The sequence below is a fragment of the Sycon ciliatum genome, chromosome 1 (genome assembly GCF_964019385.1).
Source record: "Sycon ciliatum chromosome 1, ocSycCili1.1, whole genome shotgun sequence".
Lineage (NCBI taxonomy): Eukaryota > Metazoa > Porifera > Calcarea > Leucosolenida > Sycettidae > Sycon > Sycon ciliatum.
The window spans coordinates 47,843,663-47,861,165 of NC_088643.1; the positions used below are offsets into that span (position 1 = coordinate 47,843,663).

Consider the following 17,503-nt stretch of genomic DNA (forward strand, 5'->3'; position numbering starts at 1 on the left):
TCTAGCCTGGCCGTTCTTCGGCACTCCGTTCTTCGGCGCCCGACAGTACTGTAGGGCGCTTCGGGCGGGGTCCACAGCGATGGCGCTTGAGGCCAGCAGTAGACTTGAAAGTACGCCGGCAGGCTGTACACACCGGGACCTCGGCAACAGGAGGAGCATCACTAGGCGGTCGGTCATCACAGTTGTCACTCTCTTGGCACTTATGCACTGCAAGCCCACCCCTGCTCCGGAGCCATCTACTGCAGGCAGGAGACTGCACTAACCCAGGCTGTTGTGGTACAGGGAGCTGTCGGACTGCTGTGCACTTGTGCCGGGCCATGTCAGCGCGACGACGAAACAGGCGGCCTCAAATGTGGCACACAATCGTCTTCGGGGCAGGCTCCTTCTCCCCCGCTGCTGCCGACACAATATCACGCCACTCTCCGCGATCGTTGGCCGATTGGAACCAATTGTGCACACCGGCCACAGTCAGATCAGCCTGGACAACGTCCTTCCAGCGATGTCTGGGGCCGCAAAACGGGCAGGTTCGTGGGAGATGAGCGAAGAGCAACTGCTTGGGTAACCGATTGTCATCAAGCCGAGCTAAGTGCCCAAGCCACTCCAAGCGTCTTCGCTGTACCATGCACGACAGTGGAGTAGGGTCACCCCACTGTGTGCGTACTTGTAGGTGCTCCGATGTAATGTGTTGCTCCCACTGGTGGCCGCGCGAAATGCCAAGGATTGACCGTAGGTTGGCGTGATGGAACCTGTCCCACACACACACACACACACACACACATGCACGGGCACACACACACGCGCGTGCGCACACACACACAATACAATACAATACAATAATGCCCATCCGGAGATGATGGCAGGTCCTGAAAGGACCGACAGTGTTTCAGTCACGCGGAACAGAACTTCGAGTGGCGAGTGAGGTCCTGGCGACGGCGAAAATCTCGGCCGCAGTGGCACCTGAAATCCCGAGACACAGGTTTAGGCGGCTGGAAGGTGTTGCGGGCCAGTCTCCACGCACGACGGTCCTCAGCTAGACTGTACCAGTCATTGATGTGGCGTTCCTCTAGGGCAATCACGATGTTGTCACGCCAACGCTTGCGTGGCCCGTGGCGAGGGCGCGTCTTCTGGAGCTCACCAAACAATACGCACTTTGGTGTTCTGACACATGCACACACACACACACACACACACACACACACACACACACACACACACACACACACACACACACACACACACACACACGCACACACACACACCACACACACACCACACACATACTCTCTCTCTCTTTCTCTCAATGCTTGAAGCAGAGAGTACTTTTTATCAGGTTTGTATGTCACTGTGTGTGCATGTGTTGTTGCCTGTGCAGTTCCGCGCAGCAGAAGCGATCATGAACGCACCGACCACTTCCCAGGACATTGTACTATACTGCTTTAACACGTTCATAACCAAGGAGCCAAATCTATTGGACGAAGCACTGGTTCCAGTTACGTCCTTCTGCTAATCTGGTCTCAGATTACTTCGATGCGACTTTTCTATATATTTTAATTTGTGAGAATTATTCCCTTTAGTTGTCAACACATCACTTATACTGGTATAATGCAAGCCTTGCCTGTTAGGTACTTTCTTGTAGTAGACCAATTCACCTTCTCTCCTGTGCTGGCCACAGGGAGCCTAGAGCATTTCACAGTACAGTACCATTTATTCTTCTCTTCACCGCTGTATTTCATGACTCATTCGATATTGACTAATTGTTTATTTTGTAGAAGCCAGTATCTCAGCTAGTGTGCTCCGTTACTCGGGCTTACTACTACCGGTATCTTCATTGAAACGAAATGGTCCATTATCTGGTTTGCCTGGATTGTCTTTGTGCTGATTGTAAGAAGTGTTTTTCTGTTGAACATCTGAGTAGACGGTGAACCTCTTTCAGTAGTCTATGTATGGTGTTATGGCAAATCACTGCCGCTAGCCTTTGGGTGTCATTACGTTCATGGTAATTCCAATGCATGCCCGCATCAACGTGCCCTTCTTTGGTGTCAGTTATGCTGTGTGCACTTGTAGAGGTGATACATTTATTGTTCCTGTGTGGACCAGTCTAATCATAATTATTCCTGGCTGTTCTTTTGTGCTATTCATGCTATTCATGATGCATGTAGTAGTAGTAGTGCATCGTGTTGTGTTGTTATGCATGTCTCATGTGCCGTTTCCCGCGCGCGCGTGAAACGGACTTCGCGGCTTGTAGTTTCTGTGCATAATTAGTTGAGTCGGCGTCTTGTTGTTTGGACTGGAGACTACACCGAGTTGTGTTCTTTTCGTTGTTTCAGTCAGTTACAGCTTGCAGTTATTCCTCTCGTGTAGTTCAGTTGCTTTACTAGTGTCTCATCCTGAAGTAAAGATTATTCGTTATTATCTCTGTGAGTCAGATCCCTCTCTCGTCTAACATCATTCTTATCAATATCACCGGCATGGAGTATAACAGAAATCATGGAAATGCACTCACACCAACAGCTCATCATATCTTGCATGCGGCCAGTGACTGCATATATATGATGAGTGCACAAGGTCTGACCCCTGCAAGATTATGTTTCATAAACGAAAGCAGTTCTCTAGAAAGGGTCAATTTTGTATGGGTTCAAAATGGGACATGGGCAATGGTTCCCTATAGCACGGAAATCGCAAGATACAAGTCCGTTATACATAGAGACGACTATACACTAAATCCACCAGGAAGTATGCTGTGTTTCTTGGCCAGCGTGACCAGATGGCTAAGTGCACGAACACCACAAGGCTAGACAAAACAATGAGCTGCATTTGTTTCATGAGGAAAAGAAAATGGTTTGCAGAATAAGGGAAATAATTCAACATCCACAATAGAATTTTTTGATGCACTGCTGGGTGGGATACGAACAAAGATAGAAAAAGAAGATGGAAACATAATCCAGCACTGTGCCATCTGGAATGCCAAATTACCTATCAAAGTGGAACTACATTAAAATAGAATCTTGCCAATGATACCAACCTACCCTAGGCTTGGCAAGCAAGTAGTAGCATTGTGAAAGAAATGTACATGCCACTCTAATGTAATGAGAGATGGGACTGTTTGAGTTACATGTACATATACTAGAGCAAAAATAGACAATAAAAACATGTGGACTTTCTTGGAGCTTGCGTTATAATGGTACGTGGGTCTCAAGTGTGCCTACTGCTGTCCTTTCCCTAAAAAAATCAAGATATGTCAACTTGAAACACACAGTAGAAAAGTAGAAAAATTTGAAGATTATAAAACACGCATATACATCACACATGCACACACATAATACGCGCACAGCCACACACACCATACACGCACATAGATATGGATACGCATCTATACATTGACAATTATCAGAAAGTGCACTCCCTCCGCTGATCTTTGGGGTCATGGTGCAAGGCCACAAGAGCAATGATGATGAAGCCGAGCACAATCAATGCCAGCCGCAACATCTGCAAGTCAGCCTCACTTCGACTCCGGCTTCCCTGGATCTCATGAGAAATCACCTCCAGGAAAGTGATGAAGAGAAAAGTTCCGGTTGCCAATCCCTGTAGACAGGCAGTCACAAGTGTCCTATCAACTTCATCTGTTGACTCTGAATCAACAGCAATGCCAATTGTGCCACCAATCGGACTCATAGCAGCAAATATCAAAGCAGCCAGCACAATCCTCTTTGTCGACGACTGATACTTGACCATGCGTATCCCGAGAGCAAAGGCTAGAACACATTTGTGGACGAGGACTGCGATAAATATCTGTATCGTACTGTTCGCACTGCCCTGCAAGCCCAAAGCTAATCCTTCAAACAGGGAATGAAGTGAAAGGGCAGCCAGCAGCACAAGGGAGCCAAATGATTTGTCAGTAGTTGAATTATTTGTATCAAGCTGAGGTTGTAAAGCGTCCTGTCGTGCTGGGTCGACCACAGACACTGACACGTTACCATGGTTACCGTTCGATTCAAGCACTGATGACATGGCGCTAGAACCATTGCCATTGAGTGAATCACTCCGGCATGATACACTGCCACTGGGAGAACATGATACGTCGTTACGTGCACTGCCTGGTGGTGTGAACCTCACAGTAGCAGGATCATCGGCAGGGGACGCCTCAGTTCGGCTTTGTGGCATCCTGGACTGATCATCCAGCTGAAGACAATTGTCTGTTGTCGGCACGTTGCTGAGTGACGATGTGGAATTGCTATACTGCTGACTCAAAATCGGCTGAGTGTCGCTAGAGTCCTCGCCGCTCGCTACGTTGTTTGAGCCGTACATAACGCCGTTCTCCGATCCAAACATCGTCTGCTCATTCTGTCCATCCACGTGACGGCAGTTGTCGCAATCGCGTTGCCTGTCGCATCCATGAGGTGGAACGTTCGCAATGTCACACTCTGAAGATGGCCGCGGTAGATGGAAAAGCAGGACAAGTTGCTCAAACACCAGGATAATAAGAAATCCACCTGCCACGGTCAACTCTGTAACAGGGTACTCAGATTTCACTTTCTTTTTGCACAGAACAAATTCAAACATTTCACGCACTTCAGGCAGCAGATGAAGGAGTGCAACTCCGAGAAATATTCCTCCGGAGAAACAACTGGCAAGACTAACAGCAGATCTCTTGTATCGTCCACCACTTAGCGTCCATGATGACATACGGATGGGCAGAAGAGCAAATATGAGAGTCAAGAAAAACAAGCTGATGATCGACACAACTTTTGCCGAGACAGTGTCCATATTTTAGCGGGAATATACGGGCGACTTGACTTGATGAAAGTGAATTCTATGGATAAATACAGGGACAACCTTCAGGTTGTTCGCACGAAAAAGCTATAACTAATTACTTCAGCAGCAAGAGGGCCTGTCGACCATGAACGACATCCTCATCTTCTTCTTTAGCATCGTCGTTTTCTTCCAACTTCCAAGACATGAACAAGGGCGAGGCAAAGGGAATTTGATTTCAGGCCGCATGCGCACTACGACTTGAGGAAAACCTCATGCACCTTGATGTCAAACTGGATGAAAATCTATCGATTTCATTTGGGATTTATAAAAAACCGAACAGAATAGACATAAATGTACATGAATTGATCGGTAAATGGATTTTGTGGCAAGAAAAATGGCGATCAAGCAATCCATCCATATCGCGGTCCAATGATCGATCGAGCCATGACTGAGATCTCACATATTCACATTTCCAGGTGAAATTTGTTTTACTTGGTAATCATCAAGAGTAGAATAAACAGCTACAAGGGCACTTTTCAAACTCGTCTTCCTCATTTTGGTACCGGTGGGTCATTATAAGAGCAGATCGTCGACAGGGAGCAAACCATGCCTTCGCACGAAGCGTAAGATCAGGAGATTCAGCGTCTTGCATGAGGATATTGCTGCTGATGGTGCATTTGTGTGATGACTATTTTTTCTCGTTGTTAGTGCTAGCTGGGCTGACCAAGTTGAAGCCGGAGAGGAAGGTAGTGACCATTGCTTCTCATTGAACACATTTATGAGTGAGTAAAGTGGGTGATAACGTGATCTCTTTTGTCCATGTGTCTGTGCTCTGACTTTCAGGAGCTCTGCCGCCGTCGTCAGAGAAAATTGAAAACAATGTGAAAACTGTAACAACCTACAAGCGCAATGACGACGGGAAAGTTGTGAGGGTAAGTTGTATGCTAAGGCATCGTTTGCTAACAGTGTAGCGGTTCATGTGTAGAAGGGCAATGCTGATCAACTGGCATGCGGTCTCAGCAACCCATGGCCATGTTCTCAGATTTTTTTCAAGCATTTTTAAAGTCTTCTTTCACTTTTAGGTTGCTGTACACATGTTCTTGTGAACTCCCCGGCTACCTGGCATGCAACACTCACAGCAACAGTCCACTCGATATTGAGCTAATTACTGTAAGAGTTGAAAGTGTGATGAGTCTAAAGTTAAACGATTTGCAGAAAAATCCCACCTAGCGGGCACAAAGTTTAACGACCCAGCTGTCACACACCTGTCTTCTATTTCTCTAGTACACTCAAGCGTCTCTTATCCGGACGCCTCAGATACGGGCACGTTTCTCTACCGGGCACCTTCAGCTTGAGTTCCTATGGCAAAAATGCTTCGAATTTGGGGGTTTGAACTTTTTTTGTATGCGCAAGTGCTTATTTGTCACTGCCAACCTGTGTAATCCACACATTTTTATCAATACATGTGCAATATGTGCCAAATAAACCTCTTCAAAAAATGATACGATACATGGTAGATGAGTTATCCTGAGGTACGGGCAAATCTGAGACACAGGCAGTGCCCGGTCCCAAGGTGCCCGGATAAGAGACGTCCGAGTATACAGAGGAGAGAAGGAATACCATACGTCATACGTGTAACGTTTCTTGAGTGGACCGTATGCGTGTTAAAACAAAATGGCGTCACGATTTATTGAAAGTGGTATAGTTGGTGGTACGAGTGTTCAAACCCGTTTGAACTTCATACTGTTCGTCTTCTTTTTGACATGCTCTCTTTCCATCGTCCTTAGCTTTTGTTTGTTGAGAGCTGTTTTGGCTTTCTCCTATACCTCTGGGGGATGCCAAGTGATGGTTTTGAGAGGCTGGTGATGGCTGTGAGCGAGAGTTTGCCGATCGGTGTCGTCCTCGCTATAGCGATGAAAATACTAGTTACTGCGCACCTGGCAGATATCACAACACGTCGGAGCGTCCAGGAGCAAAGGAATCTTGGGTTTTCACTGGAATCTAGTTCCTCCAGCATCGTGTAGCCCACCGTCGGTGAATAGCCGTCCAGAAAGGTCGAACCTGGTCTTCTGCAGCATCTCGCAGTCCTGCGAGGCACACTGAATACGCCTGTCATGTATTGTACAAATAAAAATCACGAAGTAGTGGACTTTATAGTGATGAGTCTATCCTGTATGCTGCAAAAGACGCAGGAAATGTGACTGGTGTCCGTACACTGGACGCCAATATCATCCCAGTCTTCTCCTGCAGGATCTGTTTGACATTGACATACCGGTATGCAGTGGGTCGACATTGGCCTGGTTTGGCAGCTATCTGCCTGGGTGGATGTAGCAGGTTTGCATTGGCGCGTCGTCCAGTCCGACATTTTCTTGTAACTGTGGAGTACCGGCAGGGTTTGAGAGGTTGCTCGTGCTGTGAACACATCTCTACTGCCTGTCTCGTCCTGGAAGTGCCGTCCCGCCGCTTCCTTGCTCTACACTCACGCCGTTATTTCGCTTTGTTTCGTGGTGCAGCTTAAAACCTGCCCAAACAACTGTGAGCTCGCAACATGGTATGGACAAATTGCACCACTCATGCTGGTTAACTAAAACCGGGATAGTCGAGTAAGCGAGTTCACTCCCTGGGCCATGGCAAGATCTGTTCAGCGCGGGCTATTCCAACCTCCAAGTGCATAGTCACCGATCGATCCATGCGATGGTGGTTGACCTACAAAGAGCCAAGGTCTACGAGTACTACTATTGGATGCTGTCTACATGCAGTCAACAAAATCAAAGTACCTCAGTATGCCCCAGAGTAGGGCATGTGCATCTATAGCATGACACAACTGGGGTTCTGGCGGCACCTGTCAAACAAGCAGTAGCGACTAGTGCCAGCTACCTATTGGAGGCTAGCCGCTACAGTCTGTCACTGGAGATAATTATTATATTATGTTCACTGTTTAGACTGAGCACAATCAATGATGCCCAATCAATCTGCCCAATGTGTGTTCTGTTCCACCTAATTATAACGTCCCATCGCATCAACCCTACTACACGCACATGTCGTCACTCTAGCATGACTTGTGTTATTATTGTTTTTTTTTGATTCGCACGATAAATAGAGCACAGTAAACGTTAACTTGACCGAAGGATAAAGGCGACTGCAGATAGAGGAACACATCGAGGTACAGGTACCGGCATCAATACAGTATCAGAGAGAAACAAACAAAAATGAGAGGTACGCAGAAAAAACTCTCGTAAGCCCAAGGGGAAGTGGTTGATGAGGGATGAATGCACTCTCCACGCTCATCTACACTGTTCGTGGAAATGCACACATACATACAATAATATGCAACATAGCAATAGCATGCACAGAACCGAACAATTTCATGTTCACACATGCAAGCACAGACCTGAACATTAGTACCAAAAGCCGATACAGACAATATCCCCATACACACAGACGCGCACACACACACACACACACACACACAATGTCCCATGTATGCGCCCGTGGCGAGAAAAGCACGCAAATCTACAAATGCACTGGATGTGAACCCACAGATTTTCTCTTATAGCAACGATAGCGGATCTGATTCTGAATGAAACACACACACACACACACACACAATACAATCATTGAATGCCCATCCGCAGATGATGGCAGGTCCTGAAAGAACAGGCAGTGTTCCAGTAATGGGGAGCAGAACTTCGAGTGGCGAGTGATGTATACACACACACACGTGCGTGCGCGGGCACACACTAAAGTATTCAGAAATAGAATCGACATTGTAGTATTCATTGGTTGGGGAATGGAAAATAAAATAAAACATTGCTGTAGGTTATTGTTGTAAGGACACTGGGAGCACAACAGAAAGGTAAGCAACTTGCTTTGAAGCAAAGAAAGTTATTATTCCACGGATCTCAGAAGGAAGGAACGTTCCAGAGTGCTGCACTGACAACAGGCGGCCTGCATGTGCGCGGCCCCTGCAGTCGGTCCAGCTGCCGGCCTTGCAGTGCTGAAAAGAATGTGCAGTACAGCATGTCATATAGTATCGCAGCCTGGACAAAAAAGGCGCTGGGAAGTCCTAGTTATGTGCTCACCTACACCACGATGCACCAATCTCCTGAGCTACTTTGGCAACAACTTTGTCCACTTGAGACTCCCATGGGCTGAGCCAGTTGTTGAGGGCTGCACCAAGGTGGACGGCAATGACCGCTGATGGCAAGGCAATCCATGACACACAGTCACTAGGGCATCGTCAACATGGCGCTGAGGCTGGATCGATAAAATCAACCTTTAGGCTGCCGCGGGGTTGACAACGAGGCCGCTGTCTCGAAGCTAGTCAGTCAGCCTGGTCACCGCCATTGACGAACCAGTCGCCACCGCCAGCAGTGGCGGTAGGTTGTGACAAGTGTGGTGCAATATTGTCAGCAAATTCAGTACTCAGGATAAGATGAGTGACAAAGGGAACGTTGTGTTTGATAATATTGAAGTGAACAGGGATGATCACAAACCCTCCGCGTACTCCACCGTGAGTTACAAGAAAATTCCGGACTGGACGACAAGCAAACGCCAACCTGCTACATCCAACCAGGCAGATACTATTACGATAGCTGCCAAACCAGGTCAATGCCGACCTACTGCATAATGTCAATGTCAAACAGATCCTGCAGGAGAAGACTGGGGTGTTGGCGTCCAGTCACTGAGTGTACAGACACCAGTCACATTTCCTGTGTCTTTTGCAGCATACAGGCTGAGACTCATCACTGTAGAGTCCACTACTGCATGATTTTTATTTGTACAATACATGGCAGGCGTACACGGTGTGCCTCGCAGGACTGCGAGATGCTGCAGAAGATCCGGTTCGACCTTTCTGGACCGCCATTCACCGACGGTGGGCTACACGATGCCGGAGGAACTAGATTCCAGTGAAAACCCAAGATTCCTTTGCTCCTGGACGCTCCGACGTGTTGTGATATCTGCCAGGTGCGCAGTAACTAGTATTTTCATCGCTACAGCGAGGACGACGCCGATCGGCAAACTCTCGCTCACAGCCATCACCAGCCTCTCAAAACCATCACTTGGCATCCCCCAGAGGTACATGAGAAAGCCAAAACAGCTCACAACAAACAAAAGCTAAGGACGATGGAAAGAGAGCATGTCAAAAAGAAGACGAACAGTATGAAGTTCAAATGGTTTTGAACACTCGTACCACCAACTATACCACTTTCAATAAATCGTGACGCCATTTTGTTTTAACATGAATATCGCGGGTTATCGATGGATTTTTTCCGTTAAAACGTTAAACTGTGTGCCCTGTTAGAGATTCAACTCTTACACTACTTTGCTTTGGTACTGAAATATCTCAACTGAAAACAGTTAGACAGAGGATAAAGGTGCGCGCACCAAGATCACAAGGACGGATTGGTGACCTACGTCATCACGTGTGTACGCACCATAATTAATATCATTATCGAAAAGGAATAGCGTCACGAGTGCACAACGCAAATAAATAATACGGAGAGCTCAACAGTAAACGCGTCTGATATCAAAGAAAGAAGGAGAGAGAGAGAGAGAGAGAGAGAGAGAGAGAGAGAGAGAGAGAGAGAGAGAGAGAGAGAGAGAGAGAGAGAGAGAGAGAGAGAGCACAGCTGCTGACTATGGATGAGGTGGCTTCGACAGTTACCTGTCAATCCATTACCATGTACAGGTGGAACCCCAATTTGCCGGGGAAGCACTTCTAACTATCCAAACATGTACCAAGAGCACATAGTGAATGTCGAAAATGCTCGCGCTATCATGTGTGGTTGGGAGATACACTACAGACATCGATTCGGCACACTCTAAACTGGCCAGCACATCGTGAAAAAACCCCAGAATAGTGCACAGTGAACTTCAATTATGCCTTACTGACTTCGAGTTATCAGAAGGTTTCCCACAGATTTTTTTATGTACAAAAATAAAAAGGACCAAGGAACTAAAAGTTACGCTATAATGTCCACTAACACCACCAGTTACTAAAATCCTTGGCTCTCCATCCGAGTCCATTCTTGCACATCTGATTTTTTATGTACTAGTGATCGGATTTTGTGGTACTTCCAAATTAGGTGTACACAACTTGTGGGCATCCCTGCCCAGTTAATTTGAGATTCGAATTATCAGAATTCACTTGATTGTGGAAAAGGATATGATTGTCACAGTGGCTGCTCACGGAGCAATTTCCATGCGACACTGACACATGTTTGAAAGGCTGAGTGGCGTCTGGCACTGTCCGACACCTTACTCCCGGAAAACAGCTGCAACTCCATGTCAAGTCATGTGCATTATGTGCATTGGTCCTCTTGCCATTTGACTTTCTGTCAGTCGAAATTCTTAAAACTAGGACGATGTTGAAAAGCCGCAGTCATCTTCTGTACAAGTAATGTCGCACACAGAATATGCCAAAAGAGGGAAACCCCCTCTTTCATGCAAAAAGGAGACGAGAGAGCTTGGAAGCTCAGGGCCCTACGCTATGCTTTTTTGCCTTGATGACCTAGACAAAAAAAAGCATAGGGATGTTATAAATTCTTTAAAAATTCCTTTTTTTAAAGACATAACCTGGGATTCGAACCCGCACTATCGCGCCCTGCATGCATCCCCCGATACTAATTCTTCCAAGTTGCTTCACATTATGATCTTGCATTTGAAAGCCCTATTTGGATATGCATTGTGGCCAGCCGTCTTTGATGGTAGGGCTTTCAAACGCAAGATCATAACGTGAAGCAACTTGGAAGAATGAGTATGAATGCGAAGTGTATGGGGGAATGCATGTAGGGCGATAGTGCGGGTTCGAATCCCAGGATATGCCTGAAAAAATAGGAGAATTGAAAAATTTATAACATCCCTATGATTTTTTGCCGTCAGATACGGGATAGCGCCAGGCGTGACACAAACAAACAAACAAACACACAAACGAACAAATACCAACTTAAAGCTGTGTGGACCCTGGCTAGCGCCAGACGTTACTGAAGTAACGTCTTCTGCATAGCTACGGGAATAAAATACTAAAATAGTCCAGCACACTTCACTCAATTGTTTCGATTATTGAATGTGATTGAAAATTGACCGAGTTCGCTCGCATGTATGCGTATGTTCGCAGGCACGTCCAGCGCCAACTGGTTTGAAAACTCGTAGGTCATTGCAGTTTGTATTTGAAATTGCGTGGTTTGTGTATTGTGTTCTTTACCAGGTCACCCGTACTTACAAGATTGAGAAGAGGCGCGTACCCAAGGCGATCGCCCAGCGCAAGGTGTGTTTATGACTTCATGAATAAGTGAATCCGATTGCGTATTCATTGATTGAACGGTAGAAAGTGTGGAGTCCACATGATGTTTCAACATCAGCAATCTGCAGCTGGTGCATGTGAGATCTCTACCAATGTACACTTTCAGCGCTGGAAACCAATGTTGGTGACTTCATGTCTGCATGCCAGAGATAGTGCTCAGATTGCGAAGTTCTTTGACACTGCAAAGTGTACCTCCGTATGGATTTGACGATTGTATTATGCCATACGTTTGCTCAAAATTAAGAATTTAAAGTCCTGTTTACCGCAGCACTGTCTTCCGGTGGTTAGTCACAGCTTGGTCTTTCACGTATCTAACGTCCTTACAGTCAGGTCAAGCACATCTCGGGTGAGAACACCAACAACCTTCCAAGGTGGAACGTTCACAGTCGGTATACTGGGGGTGGGGAGGTGTAATGTTTTCCTTGGTTGTGTCTCATTTTCTTTTCTTGCTTTTGTTGTGGTTGTTCTGCTTACCATTTGCTGTTGTTCACCTGCAGCATTGGAAAAAGTTTGGTCAGTCTGCACATGATGGCCCAGGTCCTAATGCAACAACTACAACAGTCGCAGATGATGTGTTCCTTACACTCACCACTAACCGAGAGGTGAGCTGATGCGCCGTATGCATAATGATTCCATGTCTGTAGCACCCCGCCCGGTTGCCTTTCATGCATAATAGTCATTGCCTTGTAGGATGTGGGTCCTACTTGTAACGTAGTGACGTTACGCTCCTGCTGCTGGCACAGACTTTCAGACATCCTCCACGTACGTGTTTGTAACCGTGGCCGTTACTTTCTCGGTGTTGATGATATGGTCGGTATCTGAGAGTCTCTGACGTCCTACAAATGTATGTTGCCTGTTTGTACTTTTCTATGTCGCTTTCTCGGCACTGTTGATGTTTGATATATGAGCGAAAAGTTGGCATTCCTACTATTTGTTTCTCTGTCATCTTTCTCAGCAACTCGAGACACAGGATGATGACAGCAGCAAGTCCAAGGGACTGAAGCAAGCAGTTACTTGCCGTATTTGCAAGGGAGAGCATTGGACCACAAAGTGCCCGTACAAAGAGACGCTCGGAGAGGCTCCTGTCAACAAGGATGCTGAGGCACAGCCCGGTGGTACGTCTTTCAGTTGTGCGGTGTTGATTTGTGGTGAAGCGACACGTGTGTTTTAGTAGCCCGTGATTGTTCATGACCATCCATGACCATCCTATTCAGCATAATGTACACCCGACATGCTATTCAAACACCAAAAAGAATTGGTCCCTGAAATGACCGGTGTCGGGTCTAAACAACAGTGGTCTCTTTATACCGTCCGGGTGTTTGTCCTCGCGTGATACCACTTGGGCTGATAGGAACGCCAATTGTAGTCTGGCCATTAGTACTGGGACATTTGGGCCCGCAACCTAAGCCCTGGCACTATCAGTAACTTGGAAGAGAATTATTATAAACTGCACGCGCCGAATGGGCAAAATATCGGCAGTCCTTTCATTCATTTTTTGTTCAGCTGAAAGCCTGTTCGAGGAATGGAAATGTTTGCAAGTGGAAGGAGAACGCTGCAGTGGAGTTGCAGGGTTCTTGGGAAGCACTATTCTTTTGCAAAACCTCTAATGCTGGGGCTGTGTGGCGAGCTGTTGCTATCTCTATACGTAAGAAATGCCACCGTTGTGTTGAGACACACTTGATTGTTGCTCCTGCAGATGCTTTCCGGTGGTCTGTTTTTGTCGGTATGTGAGTATATCCTTTGCAACATCCTGTATCTGTTATTTGCGTACTTGTGTCTGTTTTCGGTTCAGACGCAACCCCAGCAGCGGCAGCTGCCGCTTCGCTTCCTGGTCAGAAATACGTTCCGCCCTCCCAGCGTGGAGACAGAAGCGCGACTGGCGCGTCGATGGGACGTGGCAGAGGTACGTGTGTGTGTGTGTGTGTGTGTCTTGTTTCCTTTGCTGTGAGAGTTTGGCTGATACAAGGATTGTACACTGCGCGATCACTCGAACACCACCTGTGAACCTAGGATTGATTGGGAATAAGGGCCAACATCAGTCTTGTAGCTTCCTTGGATTGAGACCATTGGATTCAGCGCCCAGAAGACTACAGGTTCTAGGAGTTTCATGTTCATACGTGCTTCTATAGGAATGAAGTGTGGCTTTCGGTGACATTTTCTACACAAATATCCATCTAGTAGGGCGCACTCGCCCAGTTTCGGGGAAGTGTGCGATGTTGGTAGGGTATATAGGACGGGGGGAGTGTCTCGGCTTCCTCGGACCAAGAACTTTTGACTCAAAGTTGTGAAATTGGATATTTGGTGATCCCGGGATATTCTTCGAAAGGGTCCATCATGACTTCATTCTTGAGAGGTTATTGGCTGGATGGAAATTCACCGGAAACATTTTCATCTTCGTCTCACCAAGAGTGCCCGAAACGAAGAGCATGCAGCTTGTGACTTTCTGCATGGTTGTCTGTTACGGCGAAATTCCTAGATTTAATAATACATGTACATGTACATCATAGTTGGTGCAGATAAGCGCCTGGTCAAACTGCGGCAAAAACGAAATCATCCTGGCCTTATCATCCAAATCTTCACAGTAGCTTGACGCCAGAGTGGCAGAATTGAGGGTTGACGCTGCTGGAAAAAATCCAGAATGGACTACACTTTCCTGCTCCAAACAGGAGCTTGAGAATTGTGCACCATTGGCGCTGATGCCCACTGGTTTTTGTTTTTGTTTTTGTTTTTATTTCAATATCGAAGTGCTGAGTGGTCATGGGCAACAACAAAACTCTAAAGAATGATTTCACGGATTGCGCGGAAGGTGTTGGCGATGCAGAGGCGAGGGAATTTGAAGGAATCCGTGCTTGGAATACCACTCCAATTGACGCTCCAATTGAATTTTAATTTTTCACTCTCCCCACGTGTAGTGTGATTGCGATTTTAATGACTGATTTCCTTTTTTCGTCGGGCACCGGAATTTTTTCCGCAGTCTGACCAGGCCCTAAGCGGCAGGAAGTGGTGTAGTGCGTACAACTGAGCTGCAGTTGTGCAGCAGATAGTCTGCTTGAATTCTGCTTTTATGCACTACATCACTAAAATGATGGAATGCAGGAATTTCACCGTGACAACAACCCTTTTGAGCTGCACACTCTGGGTTTCATGTACTCTTGGTCTTACCAATAAATTTGGAAAATATAGTCGAAATACCCCCTAAAAAGTTGTACTGCCCCAGCCACCTAAGTGACCAAGAGTAGCAGCAGTCAGTTTGGGTGTGTTATTGCACTTTTCCGCTGCGGCTGCTAGGCATTATTGTCCTCTTTTACCCTTCCCTCGCCTCTTTCTTGATTTTGATCGTTAGGAACTTAGGATACTCCGTAACCATGTGCATGTGTCTGTGCTGCTGTTGCTTTTGCTACCGTTTCTTCGTTTAGACGACAATGGTGCTGGTGTTCGTGTTAGCAACTTGTCGGAAGAGACCACAGAGCAGGACCTGCAGGAGCTCTTCAAGCCGTTCGGAAGAATATCTCGTATCTACTTGGCCAAGGACAAGATCACCGGCCAGTCCAAGGTGCGTTATTACTGTCATGACTGTGTCGAGTTTGTGTTCAATGAGGAGCACGTAGCCCCCCCCCAGACTGTGCTCTTTCCTGATGCAGTATCTCTGCACAATTTCATGTTTTTTTCTACAAAATCCACATATCTCCAGACACTGGGGTGAATGATGGAGTGTGGTGGTGGGGCCCAATAAGCTCCGCCGATCAGAGGTCTCGGCTTCATAGCTCCATGGACGTTTACGTCATGTTGTGGCACAATGCACGTGTGCTTCTTTGCAGACAGACAGCAGTCGGTGATCCCACAAAGTCAAACTGAAAACCAAGAACCAGGAACATAAATACAGCAATGGAACAAACCAGGCACACATACAACAAACCAGGCACACATACAAATGCAGTACTAGTAGTATCATAAGTAAATAATTCGCGGTTCGCGTGAGACTCGGCTGGAGGCTGAGTTTTCCGCATCCGTAGGAACGCCGCCAGCCCAAGGATCAAGGCATGGATGCAGTGAATGGGATTTTTGGTCTTTGACCACTTTGCTGGGTCTGATGTACTCACCTCCCATCACTTTAGGAACTGCATCTGCGCCTTGATCCTTGGCAGTAGTACTAGTAGTTTGTGCTATTATAGCACAACTACTCGTATGCTTGTAGTATGATACTATAATTTTAGTACTTGTATCAACCAGGAAGCCTGCAGCATCACAACGCCTTGTACAAATTGGTACGTGTAGAAGCAAACACACGTCGACACATTCACTTGGTCGTCTGAGAACATGTATGCAAGAAGCACCGCATCTTTTCTATGAATTACGTCAAATTGAAAATTGACAGCTGCACTATCCAGTATCCATGTACACGGCTTGCTGCACGTGCATTTGGAAACTCTACCCTGCTTTTGGGAACATACCCACTAAAAGGACTTGCCTTCTTTTAAAACAGTCCACTGTGTATGTAATTATAATCTGATTGATGAAAGTACACTGTGCTTCTTACTCCATCGGCTGCAGGGTTTCGCTTTCGTCACTTACTACGACCGAGATGATGCCGCTCGCGCTATTCGTGGCCTTCAAGGCTTTGGCTACGATCACTTGATCCTCAACTTGGAATGGGCAAAGTAAAAAATCTCCTGAGTATTGCAAATAAACGTTTGTAACATTTTATTACTGTTTCACTGTCGCTGGGCACGTTGTGTGTGTGTGTGTAGCTACATGTATATGTGCTCGTATAAATTAAAGGGATTGATTTTGTCAGATTTCACCTGTATGGTATTCTTGTTTCCAGGTGCAGATGGCTTTCTCTTTGAGTTCCCATGCTCTGTGTCCTCTGTCCATGACTGCACGTACTGTTGTTCTCTTGAGGCTCTCTGTGTAGCAGTTTACAACCGTCTTGGCATCAGTTGGTCCATATGCTCAAGGCATTTGCTTGGCCACGCTTGCACCATTCTTTGCATGCCTTCTTTTCCTTTGGTAGCGAGGGGGTATCGAGCGCTGGCTTCTATACAGAGTGTGGATCATTGCATTATTGTGGAGACTTATACTGCTATAGTCGTACGTTGTAGGTGATGAAGGGTTCTTTGAGTTTGTCCCGGCTCCATGGGCCATTGTAATTTCTTTACTGTTTCAGAGCATGCAGCAGTTTCTTGCTGAAGTACAATCTACTCTTGTGCCATGAAGTGTTGCGGGAGCGCCGTCTCCACTTTGATTCACAGCTATGTAGGGAAAGTAGTGGGTCAGTCCCATGCAACAGATTTTAAATACCTACAGTCCATTCAGAAAAAGATGGGCTCTGGCGAGCTCCCGTATTTGGCGATTTTTCGTGATTTCATTGTACACAGTGCAGTGCTGCGAAATTTGAACTTTGAAAAAGAGTCCAAAAAGGGTACCTGAAGTGGGGTTCGAACC

General features: G+C 46.6%; 2 protein-coding genes across 2 annotated transcripts; one reads left to right on the plus strand and one right to left on the minus strand.

The window, feature by feature from the left end:
* Positions 1-2,796: 2,796 nt before the first annotated feature.
* Positions 2,797-4,973, minus strand: LOC135829871 (zinc transporter ZIP1-like). The gene has a single exon (XM_065342257.1). It carries the CDS (start codon positions 4,762-4,764, stop codon positions 3,388-3,390), a length of 1,377 nt encoding a protein of 458 aa, XP_065198329.1. The 5' UTR covers positions 4,765-4,973; the 3' UTR covers positions 2,797-3,387.
* Positions 4,974-5,218: 245 nt separating this feature from the next.
* LOC135829947 (eukaryotic translation initiation factor 3 subunit G-like) lies at positions 5,219-16,762 on the plus strand. The gene is made up of 9 exons (XM_065342342.1): positions 5,219-5,375; positions 5,461-5,498; positions 5,596-5,684; positions 11,963-12,022; positions 12,556-12,660; positions 13,014-13,173; positions 13,851-13,961; positions 15,475-15,611; positions 16,610-16,762. The coding sequence occupies exons 1-9, from the start codon at positions 5,359-5,361 to the stop codon at positions 16,718-16,720; spliced, it is 828 nt and encodes a 275-aa protein (XP_065198414.1). The 5' UTR covers positions 5,219-5,358; the 3' UTR covers positions 16,721-16,762.
* The last annotated feature ends 741 nt before the right edge of the window (positions 16,763-17,503 follow it).